This window comes from Solanum verrucosum, unplaced genomic scaffold (assembly GCF_900185275.1).
Source record: "Solanum verrucosum unplaced genomic scaffold, falcon-dt-bn FXZP01000189.1, whole genome shotgun sequence".
Classification (NCBI taxonomy): domain Eukaryota; kingdom Viridiplantae; phylum Streptophyta; class Magnoliopsida; order Solanales; family Solanaceae; genus Solanum; species Solanum verrucosum.
In genome coordinates, this window is record NW_026020814.1 from 662,449 (window position 1) to 684,215 (window position 21,767).

Below are 21,767 nucleotides of genomic sequence, written 5' to 3' on the forward strand. Positions count from 1 at the left end.
GACCTTTAATAAAAGTTAGAATTTTTCATAAAAGTCGCAACTCTTCATAAAAGTCAAAACTTTTCATAAAAGTTACATTTATAAACTAATATTTAAAACTTATCAATCATTAAAACTAAAACACTATACTATTTTACATACAAGATTATGTAGTAACGAACATTAATAATGTATAGAAAAATGAAAATTATAGCATGTTATCATTTATTCTTAATAACATAAGCATAAATTTATGAATGTAAGAAAAATACCATGATATGTAACATAAGCAATGGTGTCAGTGAGCAACTCAATAGGAACAAAGTACACGAATATTTAATTGTGTAGAAGAAGAAGAAGAAAAAGCTGAAGAATAAGAAGTTCAGAATTTTCGTTGTTTTAAAATGAGAGGAAATCCCTCTATTTATAGACAACAAAAGGTAGTGTAAACAAATGTTTGTTGTGCCTTATCAGAAAGGTCACAACTATTTGGAAAAGTTGCAACCCTTCGAAAATGTCACAACCTTTCATCAAAGTCACAACTTTTCATATAAGTCACAACTCTTCATTGAAGTCGCAACTCTTCATAAAAGTCACAACTTTTCATGAAAGAAAATGCTAGTTTTGGAAATAACGTCAAATGTTAGCTATTTGCACACCCTTAATATAAATGAATAGAAAATTTACAAACTTCGCTGGATCCGTTTAGTACTCCTTGGAACCAGGTTTCTAAAGTTGTAGAGATCGACAATATTGTGGAACCCGTTTACCTACTGCAATTGGATCGTCATGTTATGATTTAATTAACAACTCTAAGAATATATAGTGGGTGATTATTTTATCTGCTTAAATAATTAAGTCTATACGTGATTAAATTATTTAGATGGTGACAATAAACAAGTAGCAAGTGGTTATGGGTCTATGTTACTTTTGTTAACAAGAAAAAATCAAGCTGAACATTTGATAATATTAAGAACACGTCACTTTATTCATCTCTTAACTCTTTATGCAATATCACAAATTACAACAAGATACAGAGTTACTTTTCTATTTTTCCTTGTACAACATCTTACTTGACCAGATCCATACTAAAATCCCAGAGCTTCTTAGCTAAATCCACATCTTTAGCCATCGCTGTCGTCTTCGCCAAATTGTTGTCTGAAAAATATTCACCACTCACCCCTTTCACTTGTGGATTCAATGCAACATAACAGGTGGTTGATGCTCCCTAAACAAGAGGAAAAGGGAATGTTAAAGTACTCATCAGTTTCAACTTTCAATGGCATCATAGTTGTTTCTATTTCAGTGAAATCGTTTTCTTCATCTGAGCAAAGGTCATGTGTATCGACAAGTTATTCTGTATTGGCAAATCATCCTCTGATTCACATTATAATAATTCCTAGAATATTGACTTTTCTCTAACTGATTCACGAGAAGATCATTAATAATCCTAAGATAAAACCTTCTGATAGCAAGAACTGGTACAGTATATGCAAATGCTTCGATGCAGAACATACCTGTTGAACATTTTTAAGCAGAAGTTTCCCAAGAGTGCCGACCAGACCTGTAATGAGCAGAAAGGAATATTTCATGTTCGCTTCTCTTAGCTTGTGAAACAAACATTACACATAAATATTCTACGACGACTTGTGGGCTTAGAACTCTATATATGAGAAAATGATAGTCCTCTTATGTTTTGGGCGGGTCCAAAATAATGGTCCCTTAAATGTACTCCTGGAGCAGTTTATGTCGTCAAAGTCAATCAAAAGTGAGCATGTTAGGTCTACGTCAAATATTTAACAAACTCTGGTCGTTAAATTTAACTGTGAAAAAAAAAGGATTACCATGAACTCACATTTGGAAGTGCCATTTTTGCAGTTTCTGCTATTTATGATCTATTTCTGAAGTTTGGAGCCGATTTTCCTGGTGCAGTTTCTTCTTCTTTTTTATTTCTGGCGTTTGCTCTAGTTTTTGGTGTTGTTGTTTCTGGGATTTGACAAGACTTGGTGTTTCTGGTTAAATCATTTCTTTTCACAATTTCCATTAAATCTAACTGTCAGAGTTTGTTAACGGATGGACCAAAACTGCTTAATGCAAGGGTTCAATTCCAACCCCCTGTCCTCCTCCAAATTAGTGGTCAAGTTCTTAACGATCTCCCTCCCTCTCCAACCCACCTTAAGGAAAAAATAAAAACAGAGAAACCCAAAAAAAAGGAAAGAAAGAAAGAAAGGCATGACACACCACAAATCTACAAATGGAAATGCCTTCTGCTCATTATGCCATATATTAGTATTAGTGAGAGCACTTGAGGCTTTCTTCCAGACATAAAGTAGTGAACTTACTGTACAAACCATTCATATTAATCAGACACCAGCTACTAAATAGAAAAAGGAAGAAAAGAGAATCTTACTAACCATCAAAAATACCCATATGACGGAAAAGATTGGTTGTGATCGTTCCAGGATGAAGTGAGTTTGCAGTTATTTCTACTCCATCTTCCTGTTGGAAATAAAGATCACTAAAAAATTTAGAGTTCAATAGAATGGCATGGAGCCCTTGTCCAAAGCTGTGACGGAGCTACAGAAGTCAGCGACTGAAAACCAAGAACTTCTTGATGTGCCAAAAGGAATATCCAAATCTACCCAAGAAATATATGTGTTTGCCTCTAGGAATGGAGACAATCATATGACTACACAAGAACCACTACGACATCAGAATGAAAATCAGTATGCAAGATTCTTTTTTTCGAAAATCCACCTTTAAGCGTCTTGTAAGATCATTCGCATGCAGTATGTTGGCCAGCTTTGATTGGCCATATGCACCGTACCTGTTGTAGCTGCACATAAGATAACAAACAACACAGAAATTGAAAAATCAATATCCAGGTGACAACTATTTTTTATCACTCTTGAACTAATTAAAGATGAGAAGCTTTTTGTGCTCAAGATTGACGATTCTTTGCTGTTTTTCACTTCAAGCTGCATGACAACTATTTTTTATCATGAAAAGATATCAGTTATGCAGCTTGAAGTGAAAAACAGCAAAGAATCGTCAATCTTGAGCACAAAAAGCTTCTCATCTTTAATTAGTTCAAGAGTAGTACGGAATAACCATTAAGCTTGAAGGAAACCAATAAGACAAGTGATCAGTTAAATATAGTGATTGCATATTAGGGATAATCTAAAATGATTCATATTGGTGTTTAATACAGATATAGTATCACCCAGTACTCTCAAGGTGAAAACAATAAATATAAACATCTCATGAAGGAAATCCAAGGTGTTGGTCAAGAATTTAGGGTACCATAATTAACAAGAGAGATTGTCAACCAAGAACTTGTGATGAATTGCAAGTGATCTTGGTATGATAACATTAGAAGTCTATATTAAATACTTCCTCCGGTCACTTTTACTTGTCCAATATTCCAAAAATAGATTTCCACTTCTATTTACCTTTAACATATCATGAAAAAACAATTATTTTTTTGTGTTTTACCCTCAACATTAATTACTTATTCCCCAAATCAATTTCCAAGACTTAAGACTATACGTCAATTAATATGGATATTGTGGTAAAATACTCATATTAATCATTGTTTCTTAAAGGGTGAGCAAAGTCCAAAGTGGACAAGTAAAAGTGAATGAAGGGAGTATATTATACACTCTCATGGAACTATTAGACTGCAAAAATTCCAGGGTGATCACTGAAGCCATCGAGCAAGTGATGAATTTGAGCAAGGCTTCTCTTACAATCAAGAAAATTTAGTACGGCACCAAAATCTAACAAGATTACCTTTTGGGGTCATTAATTTTGTCAAATCGAATTCCTTCTCTATATGCAAATCGATGAGCCTCTGATGAAACATTCACAATTCTTCCCTCTCTCTTTGTTTTACGTGCTGTCTCCTTCATCTTCTCCAACAACAAATTTGTCAAAAGAAAATGACCTGCAAATGCAAGAAAGAAGAATAGTTATGGATAAGATAAGTTAAAAGGAAGTACGAATATCCCTCTTGAAAGTTTACTTTTGAAAACATTGCCCACCTATCATCTATCTACAACTTCCTACCAGTCTTATTAGATTTGTCAAGTGTGCGTTGTAGAAGAGTTGGATGACAAAGTAGGGATAAAGGGGACATGAATTGTCCTCTAACCAGGTCTCAGATGGTCTTTTACATGTGCATTTTATAACTGAAACTTAAGATGACAAAAGTATGGAGAATCAACTATTGATCTCCTTTCAGCGAGAACCGAATCTTCATTTCAGTAAAATTAGGAAGGACGGTAATTTTGGATCAGATGCTTTATTTTATAAAGTGAACTGGTGCCTGAATAAAAAATAAATAAAGAAGATGGTGGAACTATTACAGGCTCTCTTCTCTGCGCAGAAACAAGCATTAACAAACAGTTCTTACCTAGATGATTTGTGGCAAATTGCAGCTCTATGTTGTCTTTTGAGAGCATAAAGGGAGTTGCCATGATTCCTGCATTATTACTTTGAAAGAAATAGATGACATTAATTGACATGCTTGGATATATTTGAAGAGGGAAGAGATTCATGCAGAAGAACAAAGCTATTTGAAAGAGAGAGGGAGGGAGTAAAAATGCAATCTTCAGGCATGCGACTACCACTCTTATTCATCACTTACATTAAAAGGTTCAATGGGCGACCTGATGATTTAAAGTCTGAAGCAAATTTCTTCACTGATGCCAATGAGCTAAGATCTAACTCCATGGTATCAACTTTAGCAGCAGGGATTTCCGTAACTATTGCATCTCTAACATTTTCTCCAGCAGTCATATTCCGGACAGCCATGATGACATGAACTCCACGCAAAGCTAGAACACGGCTAGTTTCAGAACCAATACCACTTGATGCTCCTGCAAATGGATGTTCATGAGCAAACTAAATACTGCTAGATCTTAGCATTTCATGTCTCTAAATTAATATGCTGAGCACACTGTACCCAAGAGATTTCAAGTGTAAGCTCAACCGTATACACGTACTTACAGTAGTAATGTCAATTGCGCTGTTTACCATAAACCACTAGCCGCCACAGTACAGAAAATGAGGAGGTGTTAACTTAAGAATGTACAATAAAGATCAATTAACCAATACAGGATTTTTTTTTCTCGACACTGTATAATACACCAATAGCTTCAATTGCATATGATTGTATCCGGCCTCTACAATAGTTCAATCTATGCATGCACCGACAAGATTTTGCATAAGCTGGTTCAAATAAGCATTGGTAACCAGGTCTCTGACAGGGAACTTGCCTGGTCACTACGTCAAGGAATTCAATATTTCATTATTTTTCAGTACACATCAGGAGATTCTGAATGAATTTGAATTACCAATTCTGTCTATTGAAGTCTATCGAAATACATAAAATAACTACTAGGATTGAAAAGATTCCAAATTGAAGGCGTACAGAGTAGTTTTAGATGGATTTTTCATCTAACTCCACGAACTCATAAATACATGAGGTTGAAAAGGAATACCACCCACTCTCTTTGTACTTTTTATTTATACTTGTAACATAATAGTGGTATCTGCACACTGAGTAACTCTGCCCACCAAGGCTTCACCAAATATGAAATCAATTAGTGTTCTTTTTTTCTCGACTGGAATTTGAACTTTAGTCTCCTATCCTTGATGGCTAGGGCACACACACTCACACTCTACCTAATAAAATTGAATACTGTCGAGCAAACCCCAAAAGCTAGCTCAAAGGGAGGAAGATTGTCCAAGCTTATAAGGATTCCACACATCTGATTAACCAGTGTTTAGAGTGTGTGGGCAATTTTGGGCAATTTTTTATTTTTTGGGCCCATAACATTGGGTGAGATGAGCCCTTGCTCTGATACCATATTAAATTAGATCTTGGGCCTAAATCACACCCAAGAAGCTAGCTCAAAGTAAGGAGGATTGCCTAAGTCTTATATGGAGTTCACCCATCTCATTAACCATCTATATTAGACTTTTTGCTTTAACACTCTCTATAGCCATGTCTAGGCAGGGCCAATGTCTTCCATTGATTAGGACAAAGAACAAATGCAAGCAGAGCAGCCCACAGATTTTCTATGTGAAATTACTTGGTTCATACTTCATACCCTGGGCCGGAGCCCGGAGCTAGTAAGAGCCTATGATTCATCCAAATCCACTTCGGTGAAAAATTACACTATTTATACATGCTAGTAAATATTGAACCCTTTTATTTCTGTGGGTTTACTTCTTTATACTTTGAAAGCCCTTATGAAAATCCCGATTTTGCCACTGTTAATGCCGTAGCTTACTCGAAATAGGCGTCACCCTTTATTGTTTTAAGGCAAAAAGGGAATACATACATACACCCATTGCATGTCACCCAACAATAATTAATACTAATCGATACCCAAATAAATATATAATTTTCAATTTTGAAGCATGTGAAAAGGAGATCTAGTGGAACCTGTAACAATGGCGGTAAGTCCAGAGCCATCAATTCCATGTGTAACTTCCTCAGCAGTTGAAGAAGATGAAAACCCAGAAGCCCCTTTTCTCTTGAAAAGCCACATTTTTGTTTTATGGATTTGTTTCTGCTTGTACAAATATGGAGATGATGATGCCAACAAGTTATTAGTAGTAATAGCTTTGGTTTCACAAAGTATGATACTATTATTACTATTATAAGCAAACATTAAATGAGATGCATCTTTGCATGATTCATCACTTTCCAGAATTAATTATGAAATGTTAAGGAACAGGACTGACTGGAGCCTATGTTGCCAAGTGGAACTACTAGCCTACACATTTATCCAATCTTAACCACCCATCATGTTTTCCCACTTCAAAACTACTCCCTCCGTCTCATACAAATCGATTATCTTATTAAAAAATATTGAAATTATTCAAAATCGAATCGTAATCGGCAAGTCAATTATAAAAATTGGTTTATAATTATAGTATTGAATTATCAGATTAACGGTTGGTGAAAAAATTATTTTTTTTATAATTAACGGTTTATAGGTGCGAGGGAGGATTATACTTAATTTTCTTATTGAGTAAAACATTAACCCATTATGAAAAAACTTATAAGTATATTTGTTAAATAAATGTTTATTAAACTTTCATGTGTTTGTTATTGTGATTTACTGATTTATATTACATAATAACAACTTAAGTAGAGCTAGAAAACTTATTTTGTTTGATGGGACTTCGATATATTGGTAAGTGAAAGGAAATTAAAGGAGCATGAAATGATTGTGTCAATACATGCCTAATAATTACTAATTTGATATTAAATCAACCGATTGCTTATTGATTGACTAGCGAATTAGTATATTTAAAAGTTGATATTGACAAGCTAAATCATTAAACATAAGTGTCCGCTTTATCCATCCAATAAAGCACCCCTCATGTTCTAAATATTTGTTGACTTACTAAATTAAGATAAAATTAATTAATTTTTTTTCATTTTACCCCTACAATTAATACACTTTCGAAGCCTAGACAAATTTAGAAGTTTCAAAAATTTCTTTTTTCAAGAGTTCATTAATTACTTTGTATTTATTTCAAGGAAAAATGATCTGATATATCCCTCAATTTTGTTATTTAGAGTTGATATACCCTTGTAATAAAAATGGTTCCGATATACTCATATGATTACACAAATGACTCACATTTATCATTTTCCTCTAACGGAAAAATCATAAGAAAATTCATGTTGGGTATATTTGATCCTTCTCACGCGTATTTTTTTTTTTGGCTTCTTTAATTTAATAGCTAATTTGAATTTATTTTGATGTCAAATTTATTTTTTCACAATTTTCTTGTAAATTTTAGCATATATGCCCCATTAATTTTATTTTACAAATACAAAAATAAATCACAATATATTAACAAAATAGTTTTAAATCTTTTTTTCTTACTTTTTTATCCTTTTTCATTCACACTTTTTTAAAAAAAAAAAAACTCATATTTTTGCACAAAAAGATGAAAGAAAAAAATAAAATAAGAACGAGAAAGTCAAATAATCAAAGAAGCAAAAAGAAAATTATTGATGAAAAAGGATCATATATATGCCCCTACGTGATTTTAAAAAAAAACACTTAGATAAATAAGTATATGTGAGACACTTTTTTAATGATAGGAGTATTGTCACGACCCAAGTCTACATCCTAGTCAAGACACGGTTCTTGAAACATCAAGTGATTCTAAGCTAACTCTTGGCATAGCATATCTAAACATATCATATAAAAACTGAAGTGGAAGTTCTAAACCAAAGCCATAACTGGAATAGATTTCAATAATAAGTCTATTACAATTGAATAGTTGTCTGAAAGCCTCTAAATTGAATAAACCAACTTGTCGGGAAAACCCCAGCTAGCCAAAAACATGTCTAAAATAAGAACAGAAACAACTAAATCATGTCCCCGAATAAGAATGACATACCAACTGCTAAACTATGAACAACTACTCTCAATCCACGTGCCTAAAAATGATCACTCGCATCTACATCATAAGAAAAATATAGCGCAGTACAGAAAAGATACTGAGCATGTAGGAACAAAAGGTAATTCATATCTATATTATAATAAAGTGTGAGCGAAACCATAGTGAATCTTTCGATTATACGCAAATATCAATTTAGGAAGAATATAGTAAAAGACCATAAATAAATATTGTTGAAAGAAAATATCTATTTGAGACCATGCTTTTCAAAATAATATCCGAAAGGATTCATATATGAAAATCATGTTATCTGACATCATATCTATGACTATATATGTAATCATGTATATTCGAAATATATATGTATGTATATATATAAAATATAAGTTTCTTATTACCGACATACACCATGTGTGCTTATGATGCACCAACTTACAAAATTAATTGCGGAGGATAACGCTCATGGGCAAATTCACGTATAGGGTAATGGGTGCTCGAGCTCATTGAGCCCGACAGAAGCTTTGTATATGTAAATAAAAATTATTAAAAACTTGATATAACTTATTCGTGAGCACTCATTAACCAAAAGTACGACGGGTGCTGTGGTTCTCAAGTTGAAATTAAAGTGTGTGAAACTTAGGTGATACACTTATGAAGTTGACGTATACATTAGATGAAATTGATTTTGAATACACAAATATATAAAAATTTGTAAAACTCATATATATTCTGAAATATAGATATATAGGAAGAGAGACAAGCAAGAGAGAAATATAAGCAATTTCCTTGATGTATTCATCTAGAACAATGTTGCAATTGGAAAACTCTTATGGAACCGTAAGAAGAAGGACAAAGTATGGGTAGAATAAATACATAGTTATTATGGGCATAAAGAAATATGGGGCATCCAAGCAAAACAAGCATCTTGGCTTGTATAGAGAATACTTAAAACAAATAAATATCTACAAGCTGTTAGTTACAATGAATACAGTCTGAAGCAGATGGAACAATAATCTATTAAGAAAGGTTTATGAAAAGATGAGATGAGACAAGGTGAAAGTGGAATGGAGGAGACTGATATGGTCAAACTATGGTGCACCAAAGTGGCTTTTCATACTGTACATAGCACTGAATAGGCGACTTTCAACATGATAGAATGGCGAAATGGGAAGTAACAACTAACTTGACATGTCCTTTGTGTCAAGTGGAGGATGAAGATATTGATCACCTCTTCTTTGCAAGCACGTTCACTGCTGGAATATGGAATAAGCTGCTAGCATGGCAAGAAATATAATGCACATGTATATAGGATGAGTTTGGCAGGAGCCATCTATCACTTGTGGATAGAGCATAACTGCAGAATATTTCAATCCAAATAGAGAAGTGAAGAGTTCATGATTAGGCATATCATTAGAGAAATACATGGAAGAGGATCCTACCAAGAAAGGGCAGGTAGTAGACATCGAGAACTCAATGTTTACCCCTAATATAGCAGTTGAGGTAGAAGTTTAGAAAGTGATGTTTTAGTAAGGCTTGAAGCAAGGATGTCCAAGTTTGTTTTTTCTTTCTTCAAATTGTTGTGTAATAATTACTTTGGTAAATAAAAATTTACTTACAAAAAAAAAAAGCAAGTTGAGAGAAAAGAGGAAAGAGACAATAAGAGAGTCAATGTATTTCGAATACATGCAAATTTTATATGTTTGGATACAATGTATCTGAAAATATTTCACCTAATCTAACTTATGTGTATTAGAGATACGTATATCTATTTCACCATATCACCATTTTATCTCATATGACCAAACATGCTTTGTCTCTCCCTTGTTTTCCCCCCCCTAGAGAATCAATAGTATTTCCATATAATCTTTGTGGTTACTTAAACGTCCATCTATGGATCAACAGGGGAAATGCTCAACGAGCATTTCAAACCTATCTTAGCGAGTTTCTTACTGTCACAAGTCTATCTTATAAATCAATAGTCTCTCCCTTATTTTATTTTTTAGGAGGACTAATAGTATTTTCATTTCATCTCCATGGTGACTCGAACTCCTAATTTATGGATCAACAGTGGAGATGCTCAACAAGCATTTCAAATCTATTTTAGTAACATTTTTATCGTCACAAGCTTATTCTATAAATCAGTCGTCTCTCCATTATTCAATCATTTTAGGAGAATCAATATTTCCATATAATCCCATGAATCAAACGCTCAATCTATAAAAATGCTTGACGAGCATTCGAAACCTATCTTGGTGAGCTTTCTACTGTTACAAGCCTATTCTATAAGTTGATAATCTCTCTCTAATTCTATTTTTTTCTAAGAAGATTTATATTATTTCCACTTAATCTTCACGGTGACTCAAACACCCAATCTATTAATCAACGATGTGAAAATGCTCAACAAGCGTCCTAAACCTATCTTGAGGATCTTTTTACTATCACAAGCCTATCCTATAAAACAAAAAAAGTAAATAAATAAAATAAAAATAAATAAAAATAGTAGGCTGAGGCTGCCTCTTCTCCTTCCTAAACCCAGCAGCAGCCACCATTCTTGTTGAGAGACAGAGCCCTAAACGCCCGAATCTGCTAAACTACCATTGACAGTCAGGGCCCCTATTATCAGGTAAACAAACCTAAACAATTACAGAGACTACTCTCCTTCCAATCGAGAAAGAAAAAACAAAAAGACAAAAAAAAAAACAAAAAACAAACGCCGAGCCAAAAAAAAAAAGAAAAAAAATCCCTTCTTCCCCTTTTCTTGCTAGTTTAAAACCCTACCTATTTCTCTGGGATTTTTTTTTTATCCTCCAGCTTTTATCTCTGCTGCGGCATAGGTGACTGCATTGTTTATTGAGGTATCTTTTTTCATTTCTGTTTTCACCTTTTGATGTTCTGAATTTATTTACCTTTCTCTATCTTGTTTTACACTCAAAATTGGTTCTTTATCGGTGGGTTGGTGTTAATTTCGTGTAAAAATCGAGTTGGTTTAATTGGGTTTTTTTTTTTAGTTGGTGGGTGTTCATTTATTCCATTTCTTGATTTTTGGTGTTATTTTGGGTTATTCATTGGGTTTTAATGGAGAAATGCTGATGAGTGTATACATATACATGGGTTAGCGATTGAAGTGAAATTTTGTTACATTTCTGTTAAATTTCATTTCTGGGGATTGTTTATTGTTTCATTATTCTACTTCTAAATTTTCCCCATTTCTTTGGGGAAGAGATGGGAGGTGGTTGGCAGTTTTGGAACTTGATTGATTTTGGAATTTTCTGTTGGAACGAATACTAGGGGATGCTGTTAGAGAGTCTGTGATGGTGGAAATGATATGGAAATGAACAATTAAGTAAGGAAAACAAGCACAGATAGAAGTAAAAGTCCTTATAGGCAAAACAATGGAATATTATGATTCATATGTTTTTTTAATTAGTGTTTGTTAATTTATGCAACTTGATCAACCTGCTGTGTTTTTTCTTTGAGAATAATATACTACTGATGAAACCATCTCCATGAAGGTGCATGTCTCGTTGGAATCCGAAGAGGTTTACTTACGAGGGTTTGATGTATGTTACTGATGCTTGTCTTCTGAAGGAATAAAGCCTCTTTTTGTTCATTACATCGACACTTTTAAGGTTGAACCTTTATAATACTCTAGTTCTGAGAAGGCCCATAAACAGTTTTATCAGATTTATCAGCTTATGTCTGGAGGTCCTATGGCGATTGTCAAACCAGAGGTATGAGATAACTTCTCTATGTTCAAATGACACTTGCATATATTTATCTAGTAAAAAGGGCTACTTGGTTGTGATCTTTGTGAATTTAGGAGACTCTTTAACTTCTATCCCTTTTATCTTCATCCAATCCCATTCCCTTTCAAGGATGTCTTATATCAGTTGCTTGGGTCAGGTTGTGAGCTGCATTCACTTAAGGTGTTATGAGATGCCATGATTTGAGAATTGTAGTTGTTTTGTGTTTAAGATGAACTGGCTATGCTATATACTTTTCTTGACTTATCTTAAATTTGTAGTTGGATACTGCATGGAAGAATTAGGTGTTTCTTAGTTTATTGATGGCATGTTGCATCACGACACAAGATGTGTCATATAGATCATAGCCCTTAAATGTTGTAAGCATTATATGATCCTGTTTAAGAACTGATAATGGCAGATTTAGCACTGGTGGCATGATTATAGTTGTCATTATGTGTTATTACTCATCTGATTACAACTTTTGTGTTTGTTAGTATGAATGGTAGAGATAAGTGGAACCATCCCTTTCTTCATTTAAAGAAACTATTAGTAATTCTTTTGGATAATAGCCAAAATCCTTTTTTTGCATGGGAATGGAGTGTGACATCCTGCGCCACTGTCCAATGTGTGGGAATAGATTTTTATTGCATTTCCAGTGCTCCCCATATTTAATGTTCCAATCAGCTGACCTTGTCCAAGATCTTCTGCTAAATTTACGCTGTGGTTAATTCTGTACAGATGAAGTCATACATCTGGCTCGAAACTGCTGATGGTTCAATCCAAGAAGTGGAGGAAGAGGTTGCCATGTTTTGCCCTGTGATATGCCGGGAATTACTTCAAAATGGCAAGGGATCTTCAAAAAATTGTGCAATATCACTTCCTGAACGAGTCAATCCTGCTAACTTAGAGTTAATACTGGAGTTTTGTCGGTTCCATCAAGTTCCTGGCCGTTCTAATAAGGTATCTTTCTTGCTTCTTTTTAAACAATGCATCCCCCCCCCCCCCCCCGCCCGCACACACACACACACACACAATGAAGGAACATCTGGGCTCAGTATGTTATGTAATAGGATGTTCAATCATTTGGCTTCCACTAAGTGTAACAGTTGTCATTTACGTACCTAGGAACGGAAGAAACATGATGAGAAGTTTGTCCGGTTAGATACCAAGACGTTATGCGATTTGGCTTCTGCTGCTGACAGCCTTCAACTAAGGCCTGTGGTTGACCTTACGAGCCGTGCACTTGCTCGGGTGATTGAAGGCAAAACTCCCGAGGAAATACGTGAAACTTTCCATTTGCCTGATGATCTAACAGAGGTCTGTCTCACTAGCAGAGAACTTTGATATCCTTCTACTACCATATTATGGTTGTTCTTACATTGAAGTGGTATTTCGTCAGGAGGAGAAGTTGGAACCTTTGAGAAATATGACGGATGATCCACGTATCCGCCTTCTAAATAGACTCTATGCAAGAAAAAGGAAAGAATTATATGACAGAAAGAAGCTAAAGGTGCTTTGACATTTATCCCACGTTGATTACTCAAGTCATGTTCACTTATATTGATGTAATTGTTGTGATGTGCATCTCTCTTTCTTCATTAATTCATTAATGGTTTACTGATTTTCATTTCCATTTTCCAGAATGTTGATGTAGAAGAAGAGCCCCGGGTAGATGAAAGATCAGTTGATGATCTTTTGTCATTCATAAATAGTGGAGATCAAGGTACAATTGTGGACTTCATTTGCACTCTCATTTGTTGTGTAAAGTTGCACTAACTTCTACACGTTATATAAGTAAGATATTTGAACTACCACCTCTAGTTACCTTTTTTTTTTTTGGGGGAGGGGGAGAGGTTGGATTTGCTCATCATAGCTTCTATTCCCTCCGTCCCGTCCCAATTTATATGACTTAGTTTGACTTGACATGGAGTTTAAAAAAGAAAAGACTTTTGAAACTTATGTTCTAAAATAAGTCATAGATATTTGTGTGGTTGTAAATTATTTCATTAAGGGTAAAATGAGCATTTTAAAGTTAAATTGTTACTAATTATAGAAATGTGTAATTATTTTTGGGACCAACTAAAGATGAAAGTGAGTCATATAAATTGGGACAGAGGGAGTATTTAGTTTGCATAACCTATGATCGGGGCCATCCGTTCTTATGCTTTTGATGAATCAATTGCGTAAGGTTTTTTTTTCCCAATAAGTAAATATGTTTTACTGCATAATCATCATATCTGTAGTCTGTATGGTCACCAGACCTTATAATACCGTAATCTAGTTTTGTCATTGACTTTGTCAATAGTAGATGCACATGAGTTGGTTGCTAATCAATTTATGCAGAACTGTATACTTCTCGTGTTTACAAGCCTCTATCTGAAATAAAAAAGTTTTTTAACCAACCTTTACTGTTTTGAGAACCCTGTTCTTGTTTTGTGTGTGCCAAGTTCCTTCTTTTAACTGTATCATGGCTCTCTTTTTTTGCAGACTCAAAGGGTGTAAGAGTAACAAAAAATAAAAAGAAATCTCGAGGGAGAAAAGAACAAGCTAGAAATTTGTCTTCAAATAATGAAGCTGGAAACTACAATAAGGTTGGTATCTCATGTACTTTAGGTTCTTTTCTGTTTCTTTATTTTGTTTTATGTTTGCAGTGTAAGAGAGGAGTGTGTTTCTTGTAACTATCTTCTATTTGTTTTGATATGATCCTTGCTGGTACTCAGGAATCTAATTGCCATACATCTGGCTGCCTAAATGGTGACACCAACGATGGGTCTTCTCCAAGTAGAAATTCTAAGCTGCAAAACTCGCCATCTGCAATGTTTTCATCTAAGCTCGACTTGGATGACTTTGATATTGATGATGAGTTAGATCCAGCAAGGAAGGAAGAAATTGACAGGTTTGTTCATCCTGTCGATTTTTTGAAATAATTCTACCGCTTTCTCCTCACAGCCTTTGAAATCTACCCCGATGAACACTAATCAAAGATCATCTTGTATTAGTGTTCTAGAGATATATTTTGTTATTCTAAAACTGAATGTAATATCGCTCTCTTTTGACGATCCGTCTTTTGTCCATCCAATTCCATGAATTTTCTCTATTTCATTTGTTTGGCCTGCTTCCTTCGTACAACCCTTACTGGCATTAACTTATTGCTTGGTTTTGTATTCTGGTAGTCTTTCCTAAACATCGTGCTAACTGCAAGTTTATCAACATTAATACATTATAATGCTTTCATTCTTCTAGCTGGAATCTGCTTAACTATTATAGTATATATATGGATTTATTTAATTGATGTGGAACTGTCATATCATCCACGTGTTATGGTAGTCTGTCTGTGTATCTAGGCACTATGATTACTATCTATTACAGCGAGATGTCTCCATATTTCTCTTAGCATGGGCTGCTATGTCCAGTGGCGGACCCAGGGGGTTCAAAGTATAAAGGAGAAGTTCAGGTGGTAATGCAAGTGCGCGGTGAGCGTAGTAGTCCCTCGGCATGCTCTTTGTACAAGAACCATAGATATTTCATTGGTTCATAAAAGTAAAGACTAAACTAATCAAAGATATCGAGGACAAAGATACATTCATAAGAATATTAGTGGATCGACTATATTACAAAAGTTAACTCCTAAAACACGTGAAAATTAAATGATGAAAAAGGGAGCAAGACGGAGAAGAAAGATATTTACCTTATCATGCTAAATTTAACTTACTTTATCATACCGTATTAGTCATTTCTTTCTACTTTTATCATGCTCCATCGAGCATTCTTAAAGTTTCTTGTGCTTTTTATACTTTTATTTGGTAATGTTTTACTTTATTTTTCAGTTTTTAAATATTTTAAATTAGCATTCATTCAATCACATATTACTATGAAAATCGTCAAAATTCTCTAAAAGTGTGTAAGAATAGAGTTACTAATATTATAATGCATATTCAGAAGATAAATAAATAGCATTGTCAATTTTTTTAGTTCATATAGTTCAAATTATTAGGTTAGTCATAATTTGTAAAAAAGACAAATAACGATTAAATCAAATATGTTTAGTTTCCATCTCTCTAAAATAGAATTAAAAATATAAAAGAAATTTCATGAATTCTATAAATTAATATTTTTGAAAGGATGTTGACGATATTTAAGTTTCTTCATTCAATTACATCTAATTTATCTTCTTTTTTTTAAAAATAAATTATATTTCTATCTCAATTTCTAATTAAATATAATTCATCATTTTTTGAAAGAGTTATTCAAGTTAGTATATGAAAAATGAGTTACGTTGAAACAAAATGAATAATAGATATAAAAAGAATAAAAAATAATAATAAAAAAAGAATGTGTCTAATAAATTTAAACAAAAACAAATTAAAAAGAAGAAATGGAACAAAAGGAAAAAATAATGAAAAAGAAGAAGAAAGTCTAAGCCCAAAACTTCCATTTTCCGAAGCATTTAAAGGAGGGAAAAATGTTGTCTATGGGATTCGAACCCGTGACCTAGGGGCATTTGTTGAACCACTTATCCACTGTGCCAATCCTGTACTTTGTTTTCAGGGGGTTCATTTTAATATATATACACATAAAATCAGAATTTGACGTTATATATACTGTGTAATTTTTTGACGAGGGGGTTCGGGTGAACCCCCTAGGGTCCACCTAGGTCCGCCCCTGGCTATGTCTGTATGGGGCAAGTTTTCTTTAACTATTCCCATGGTAAGACATGTGATTTTTCACTTGTTTTGTATTTCTATATTGCAGGGAGGTTGAGGATTTTGCTCGGAGACTTGACTCTGTCTGGCCAGAAAGGATACAACAGATTTTGTCGTTGGGTCAGGAGACGAGACGGCTTAGACCAATTTCCATGAATGGAAATGGTTCCATGACGAGATGTACAGGTAAGATCTTCTTTTACTTTTCCTGAACCAAACATTTATTGATAACTTAGGGAAAGTTCAATATTCTTTTGGAAAGATCTTGCTGAAAAAGAATTCTGTCCGCAAGAATGTGGAGTAACAAGGAAACTCTTTCTATCATTCTAAATACCGAAAGTACAAGAATTTTTAGGCTATTTTGAAGAAGTTGAATTAAACTGTAGAGTTTTCATCATAGAAGAATATGGTCGTACGTGGACTCGACCTGATTGCTTTCCGGTTTATCCAACACTCATCGTTAGAAGAGTAAATTAATACCAGAAGTACAAGAATTTTTAGGCTATTTTGAAGAAGTTAGAATTAAACTGTAGTCTTAATAGTAAAAGAATATGGTTGTATGGAGACCTGACCTGATTGCTCTCTGTTTTATCCAACATACTTCATTAGAAGAGTAAATTTAAAGATGAAAATTGGAAATGATGCCTCGGTAGTGTCAGCAATGGTTCCAGATTTTTTGTGGTACTCCATTGATCTGTTTGCACTTCCCAAAGAACTATAAGTATTCCTTGAAGTCAAACTCTGTCTCTTTTGTTTAATGCGTCACATTTCTGATTTCACACAGCAAGGTTTCCCCGGTTGAGTCTGGGTGATATTTAACCTAGTTTATTTCAAAATGTTGCTTTCGAAACAAGGCGAATTAATAAACTTGTTGCCACAACTGTCTTTTTTCTAGTCATAGTTGCAATTAGGGGTGTCAAATGGACTAAAAATTGGGTTGGGTCACGATCCATCCAATTTAACCCGCTCAATCTCAATAATTTTAACGTATTGTTATTTATCTTTTGTAACCACAATTTAAATTTCAACTCAAGAAAATAAAAAAGATAAGTTACAAATGGATAGATAAATCCTAGAAGATATAAATAGATAGTAATTCATATCTTCAATATGGGAATTGGGAACATACATTACTCCAATGCAAATAAGGAGTCTTGCAAATAAAGAGTCTTAGAACAAGTTGTAATTGGAGATTAAATTGGGCTCAATTGAGGATTCTTTTAAAATGGGTTAAGGCTTGAATGGGTTGAGATTGACCCAATTCAAATTATCTTGAGCCCAACCCATAAAATTGTGTGGATACCTATATTTGGACTCATTTTGACACCCCTAGGCCCTAGTTGCAATGATTCTTTGAAGACATATTAGGGAAGTATTTTAGTTTGAATGCTTGTCAATCCCATGCATGATTTTTTCTTTTGATAACCATGGTGTCTGGGCCAACTCACGTGCATCTCAACTAACTCCACGGGATACCTCCCACCTCCCACCAGCCCCATGCATGATTTTTCTCATGACCTCATTATTTCATTTATGATTCACCTGGCAGTGGCAGTGGCAGCTTACCTTTCTTGTTGAGTTGCTCCAACAGATGGGAATGTTTTTTTGATATAAGGTTGTATTCTTTAGCATTAAGGGTATGCTGGCTACCTCCAAAAAATTACAAGCTATTTCCTAATTACATAGATCCTAGAAAATCTACCAACTGTTCTACTTCTTCTATACCTTCTTCTTTACACCAAAAATACAGCATGCTAATGCAATTTTCTTTAACCTTCTGAATGGTGTTAGTAATATTCATGACACCTGAGGTTTCTTTCTCTCTTAATAGCCCACCAGACACAAGCAGGTACTATAAACCCCATCTTTTTTGGGTCTTGCCCTTCTGGAGAAGGAGGAAATAATAGTTTCCTGAGTTGGTCTCCCTCCAGCTAGGTTCTGGTTGGGAACTACTATTACTATTGATTTGCTTTGCACTTCCTCCTGTTGAAAAGGAATAAAATTAGAAAGACCCGAAATCAACATGAGATGACTTGATAAAACAAATGTCTGTTTTATGCTAGAAGCTTGTGTCTCATTGGGGAGTTTCTAATCTTTGCAGCAGGTGTGGACCGGGGATAGTGATTGAAATGGTGGACAAATGACAAAGCGTTTTTTTGTATTCAGCTTGAGCTTAACATGCCAGGTTGTCTGTCTCTGCTGTTGCAATGAAGACTGGTTATGCTTCGGTATCCATTTCATGTAAAGTCTCCTGTCAAGCTGCGAAAAGCAAGTTCATCTCCCTGGATACACGCCAGGTGCTCAAAGTGTAGTGAAATATCAGAATAGAAGGAAAGTTTCCGTTGTTTGTGATTATGGCATTGGCAAAACTTGTGCATTTCAAAACAGAGATTAAGTTTCCAGTTTTGCACTAGATTCCAAATTTCTTTAAACCATGGTTTTGATTTTCTATGTTCTCTTATTTAGTCCAAATGTTTTTTGTAACCTCCCACCCTTTTTAGTTATTTTGTTTCATTTTTTAATTAATATTTGCTTCTCTTCCCCCATAAAAGGAATGTATAATGACCATTCCCCCTCCCATGAAATTGCTTCATACCTAAAGGGATTTGAAAATCATTGTGTAATGAAGTCTACTTGACTGACACCAATGTATATTATATGTACAAAAATAGAAATCGTGCTTCTGTTTCTTCGTCATAGAAATGATTAGTCTGAGCTTGTGGCTCCTTCTTCCTCCCTTTCCCCACTTTTCAGTCCTGGAAATAGCTTTTGCCCTCCATGACTGTATCGTTGAAACACTACAGGGGACATATAATTTGAATTTCAACTATTAATTACTGGGACTTTATGGTAACTGTGCTTGGGGAAATAGCAAAAATTGAATATGCCAAAAGAGTAAGTAAGAACAAGGTGTCAAACTGACAAACACTACTCTTCATGATCTATATTTAACTATAACTGACAACTATCTTTATTTATAAAAGAGATGAGCAAACAAAAGCTGTCTGTCTATGAATAGAAATAAAAATAGTACCAATTCACATATATTTTTGTGTAATCTGTAACTGGGTTTCGGTGTTTTTATTGGCAAGGAAGAGTAGGTCACGGTCGCACGACAGCCCCAATTCGACCGCCAAACGACATGTGCCTACTTACTACATTCTCACTAAATTCAAGTTCATTCTGATATTATCTTCACCAATTCAACAAAATAACTTTTGATTTGTATCATACAGAATACAATAACCCAACAAAATAATTATAATAATACCAATACTAAATAATATTTGTAACCAAATACTCCCTCTATTTATATGTCGTTCCTATTAAAACATTTACCCTACATTCAAAAACTAAGTACTCCCTCCATTCCATATTAACTTGAGCTTGAGGTGTTTCATACCCTTTAAGAAAAATAAGCTAGGACATAAATTGAACATAATTTTTCATTTTTACCCTTATTAATTATTGTCAAAAATAACTAAACATTAATTATAATAACTAATTCCATAAGTAACTTAAAGGGTAAAATTGGAAGAATATTTTAAAAATAGTCTTGAAGATTAAAAACTTAAGTAAATTTTAAAAATGAAAAAAAGCTCAAAGCTTAAATTAATATGAAATGGAGGAGTAATTGATTCATATTTATATTGATCAAACTAGTTAATCAAAATAAATTAATTCATATTCATTTATTGAAAATTTGACTTCAAAAAAACACTAAACGAGGATATAATTAATATCTCCACTACGTCATCTCTTTTCAGCCACGTATTTTATCCAAAACCTCCAACTACCACGTGTACTCATGATCTCCTCCCCTTAAATCTCTTTACTATTACTCTTCTCCTCTCAGTCACTTTCTCAACTACAGTAGTTCTTCATTATCTTCAACAAAAAAATAAATCACCATAAAAAAACAACAAAATTTCTTAAAGGAAAAAATGTCAGGTGGAGTTGGTCCATGTAGTGACATTCTTAAAGATGAAAACTCTGAACAAATCACGAACAATTCCCAGAAAAAACCACAACAACAACAAAACAGAGGATTTTTCACTTTTGGACAGCTTAACGTCCTCGCCATCATAATCATCTTTTCTTCTAGTGGCATGGTTAGTATTGAAGATTTCTCTTTTGTCTTATTCTCCCTAATTTACATCTACTTCATCTCCAAAATTGCCTTTCCCCCAATTTCTCCTAAAACAGAGCAGCTGCCTGTTTTCGGCGAAAAAAACAGTGTATTAAATCTTTACGTCTCAATTGGAGCTCTGGTTGGATTATTCCTCCCAATACTTTATATTTTCGAAGGAATTTATGAGGGCGATAAAGAAGGTATCAAAGCAGCAGCCCCACATGTTTTCTTGCTGGCTAGTCAAGTTTTCATGGAAGGATTGACGTTTACTGGTCAATTTTCGCTGCCTATAAGAGTTTTTGTTCCAGTTTTTTACAATTCGAGGAGGATTTTTACGATTATGGAGTGGTTGAAGACTGAAATATCGAAAGTGGATGAAGAATATGGAGGAAATGTGAGGAGGGTGTATATGGGTAGAGGATTGGCTGCTGCTAATATGGTGTTTTGGTGTTTTAATTTGTTCTGTTTTTTGTTGCCTGTGTATCTTCCTAAGGCCTTTAAGATATACTACTGTGGCCGCAAATCAAAAGATTGATTAATGTATAATTTTTTGCTTTCATCTTGACTAGTTTTAGTATGTTATATTAATGGTGACATATAAATGGATTTGTATATCTCTTTGAATCTGTTTGTACATAATTTAATTGATCGAGAAGGAAAGGATATGCATAAATACAGTTAACTGCAAATATTATTGCTGTTTTGGATATTGGAAATTTCAACTTCCATTTCTTTAACAAGAGGGAGAAAAATGCAAACTACTAATGTTGG

General features: G+C 34.1%; 3 protein-coding genes across 4 annotated transcripts; 2 read left to right on the forward strand and 1 right to left on the reverse strand.

Annotated features, from left to right (window-relative positions):
* Positions 1-926: 926 nt before the first annotated feature.
* On the reverse strand, positions 927-6,662 carry LOC125813332 (short-chain dehydrogenase TIC 32, chloroplastic-like). The gene is made up of 8 exons (XM_049492828.1): positions 6,434-6,662; positions 4,628-4,859; positions 4,394-4,473; positions 3,772-3,925; positions 2,737-2,815; positions 2,394-2,478; positions 1,497-1,543; positions 927-1,207 (listed from the first exon to the last, which is right to left on the reverse strand). Exons 1-8 carry the CDS (start codon positions 6,660-6,662, stop codon positions 1,049-1,051), a joined length of 1,065 nt encoding a protein of 354 aa, XP_049348785.1. The 3' UTR covers positions 927-1,048.
* A 4,240-nt stretch (positions 6,663-10,902) lies between these two features.
* Positions 10,903-19,356, forward strand: LOC125813331 (SKP1-like protein 21). Of its 2 annotated transcripts, none has more exons than XM_049492827.1 (10): positions 10,903-11,270; positions 11,928-12,146; positions 12,900-13,121; positions 13,287-13,478; positions 13,561-13,671; positions 13,803-13,884; positions 14,649-14,752; positions 14,882-15,057; positions 16,914-17,050; positions 18,966-19,356. In XM_049492827.1, the coding sequence occupies exons 2-10, from the start codon at positions 12,111-12,113 to the stop codon at positions 18,983-18,985; spliced, it is 1,080 nt and encodes a 359-aa protein (XP_049348784.1). In that variant the 5' UTR covers positions 10,903-11,270; positions 11,928-12,110; the 3' UTR covers positions 18,986-19,356. The 2 variants fall into 2 exon arrangements, with proteins under 2 accessions (XP_049348784.1, XP_049348783.1); XM_049492826.1 differs by having other exon boundaries at positions 10,914-11,270; positions 18,969-19,356.
* Positions 19,357-20,785: 1,429 nt separating this feature from the next.
* LOC125813341 (uncharacterized) lies at positions 20,786-21,560 on the forward strand. The gene has a single exon (XM_049492843.1). The coding sequence runs from the start codon at positions 20,809-20,811 to the stop codon at positions 21,529-21,531; it is 723 nt and encodes a 240-aa protein (XP_049348800.1). The 5' UTR covers positions 20,786-20,808; the 3' UTR covers positions 21,532-21,560.
* Positions 21,561-21,767: the final 207 nt, after the last annotated feature.

Excerpts from the sequence above, each read along its gene's own strand:
- LOC125813332 (XM_049492828.1), bottom strand. The coding sequence starts at position 6,662 with ATGTTTGCTTATAATAGTAATAATAGTATCATACTTTGTGAAACCAAA. Across the intron at positions 2,816-3,771 it reads AAAATTAATGACCCCAAAAG|CTACAACAGGTACGGTGCAT; the intron begins GTAATCTTGTTA and ends TCTTATGTGCAG. Across the intron at positions 2,479-2,736 it reads ATCTTACAAGACGCTTAAAG|GAAGATGGAGTAGAAATAAC; the intron begins GTGGATTTTCGA and ends TATTTCCAACAG.
- LOC125813331 (XM_049492827.1), top strand. The coding sequence starts at position 12,111 with ATGTCTGGAGGTCCTATGGCGATTGTCAAACCAGAG. Across the intron at positions 12,147-12,899 it reads TGGCGATTGTCAAACCAGAG|ATGAAGTCATACATCTGGCT; the intron begins GTATGAGATAAC and ends AATTCTGTACAG. Across the intron at positions 13,672-13,802 it reads ATGACAGAAAGAAGCTAAAG|AATGTTGATGTAGAAGAAGA; the intron begins GTGCTTTGACAT and ends TCCATTTTCCAG.
- LOC125813341 (XM_049492843.1), top strand. The coding sequence starts at position 20,809 with ATGTCAGGTGGAGTTGGTCCATGTAGTGACATTCTTAAAGATGAAAAC.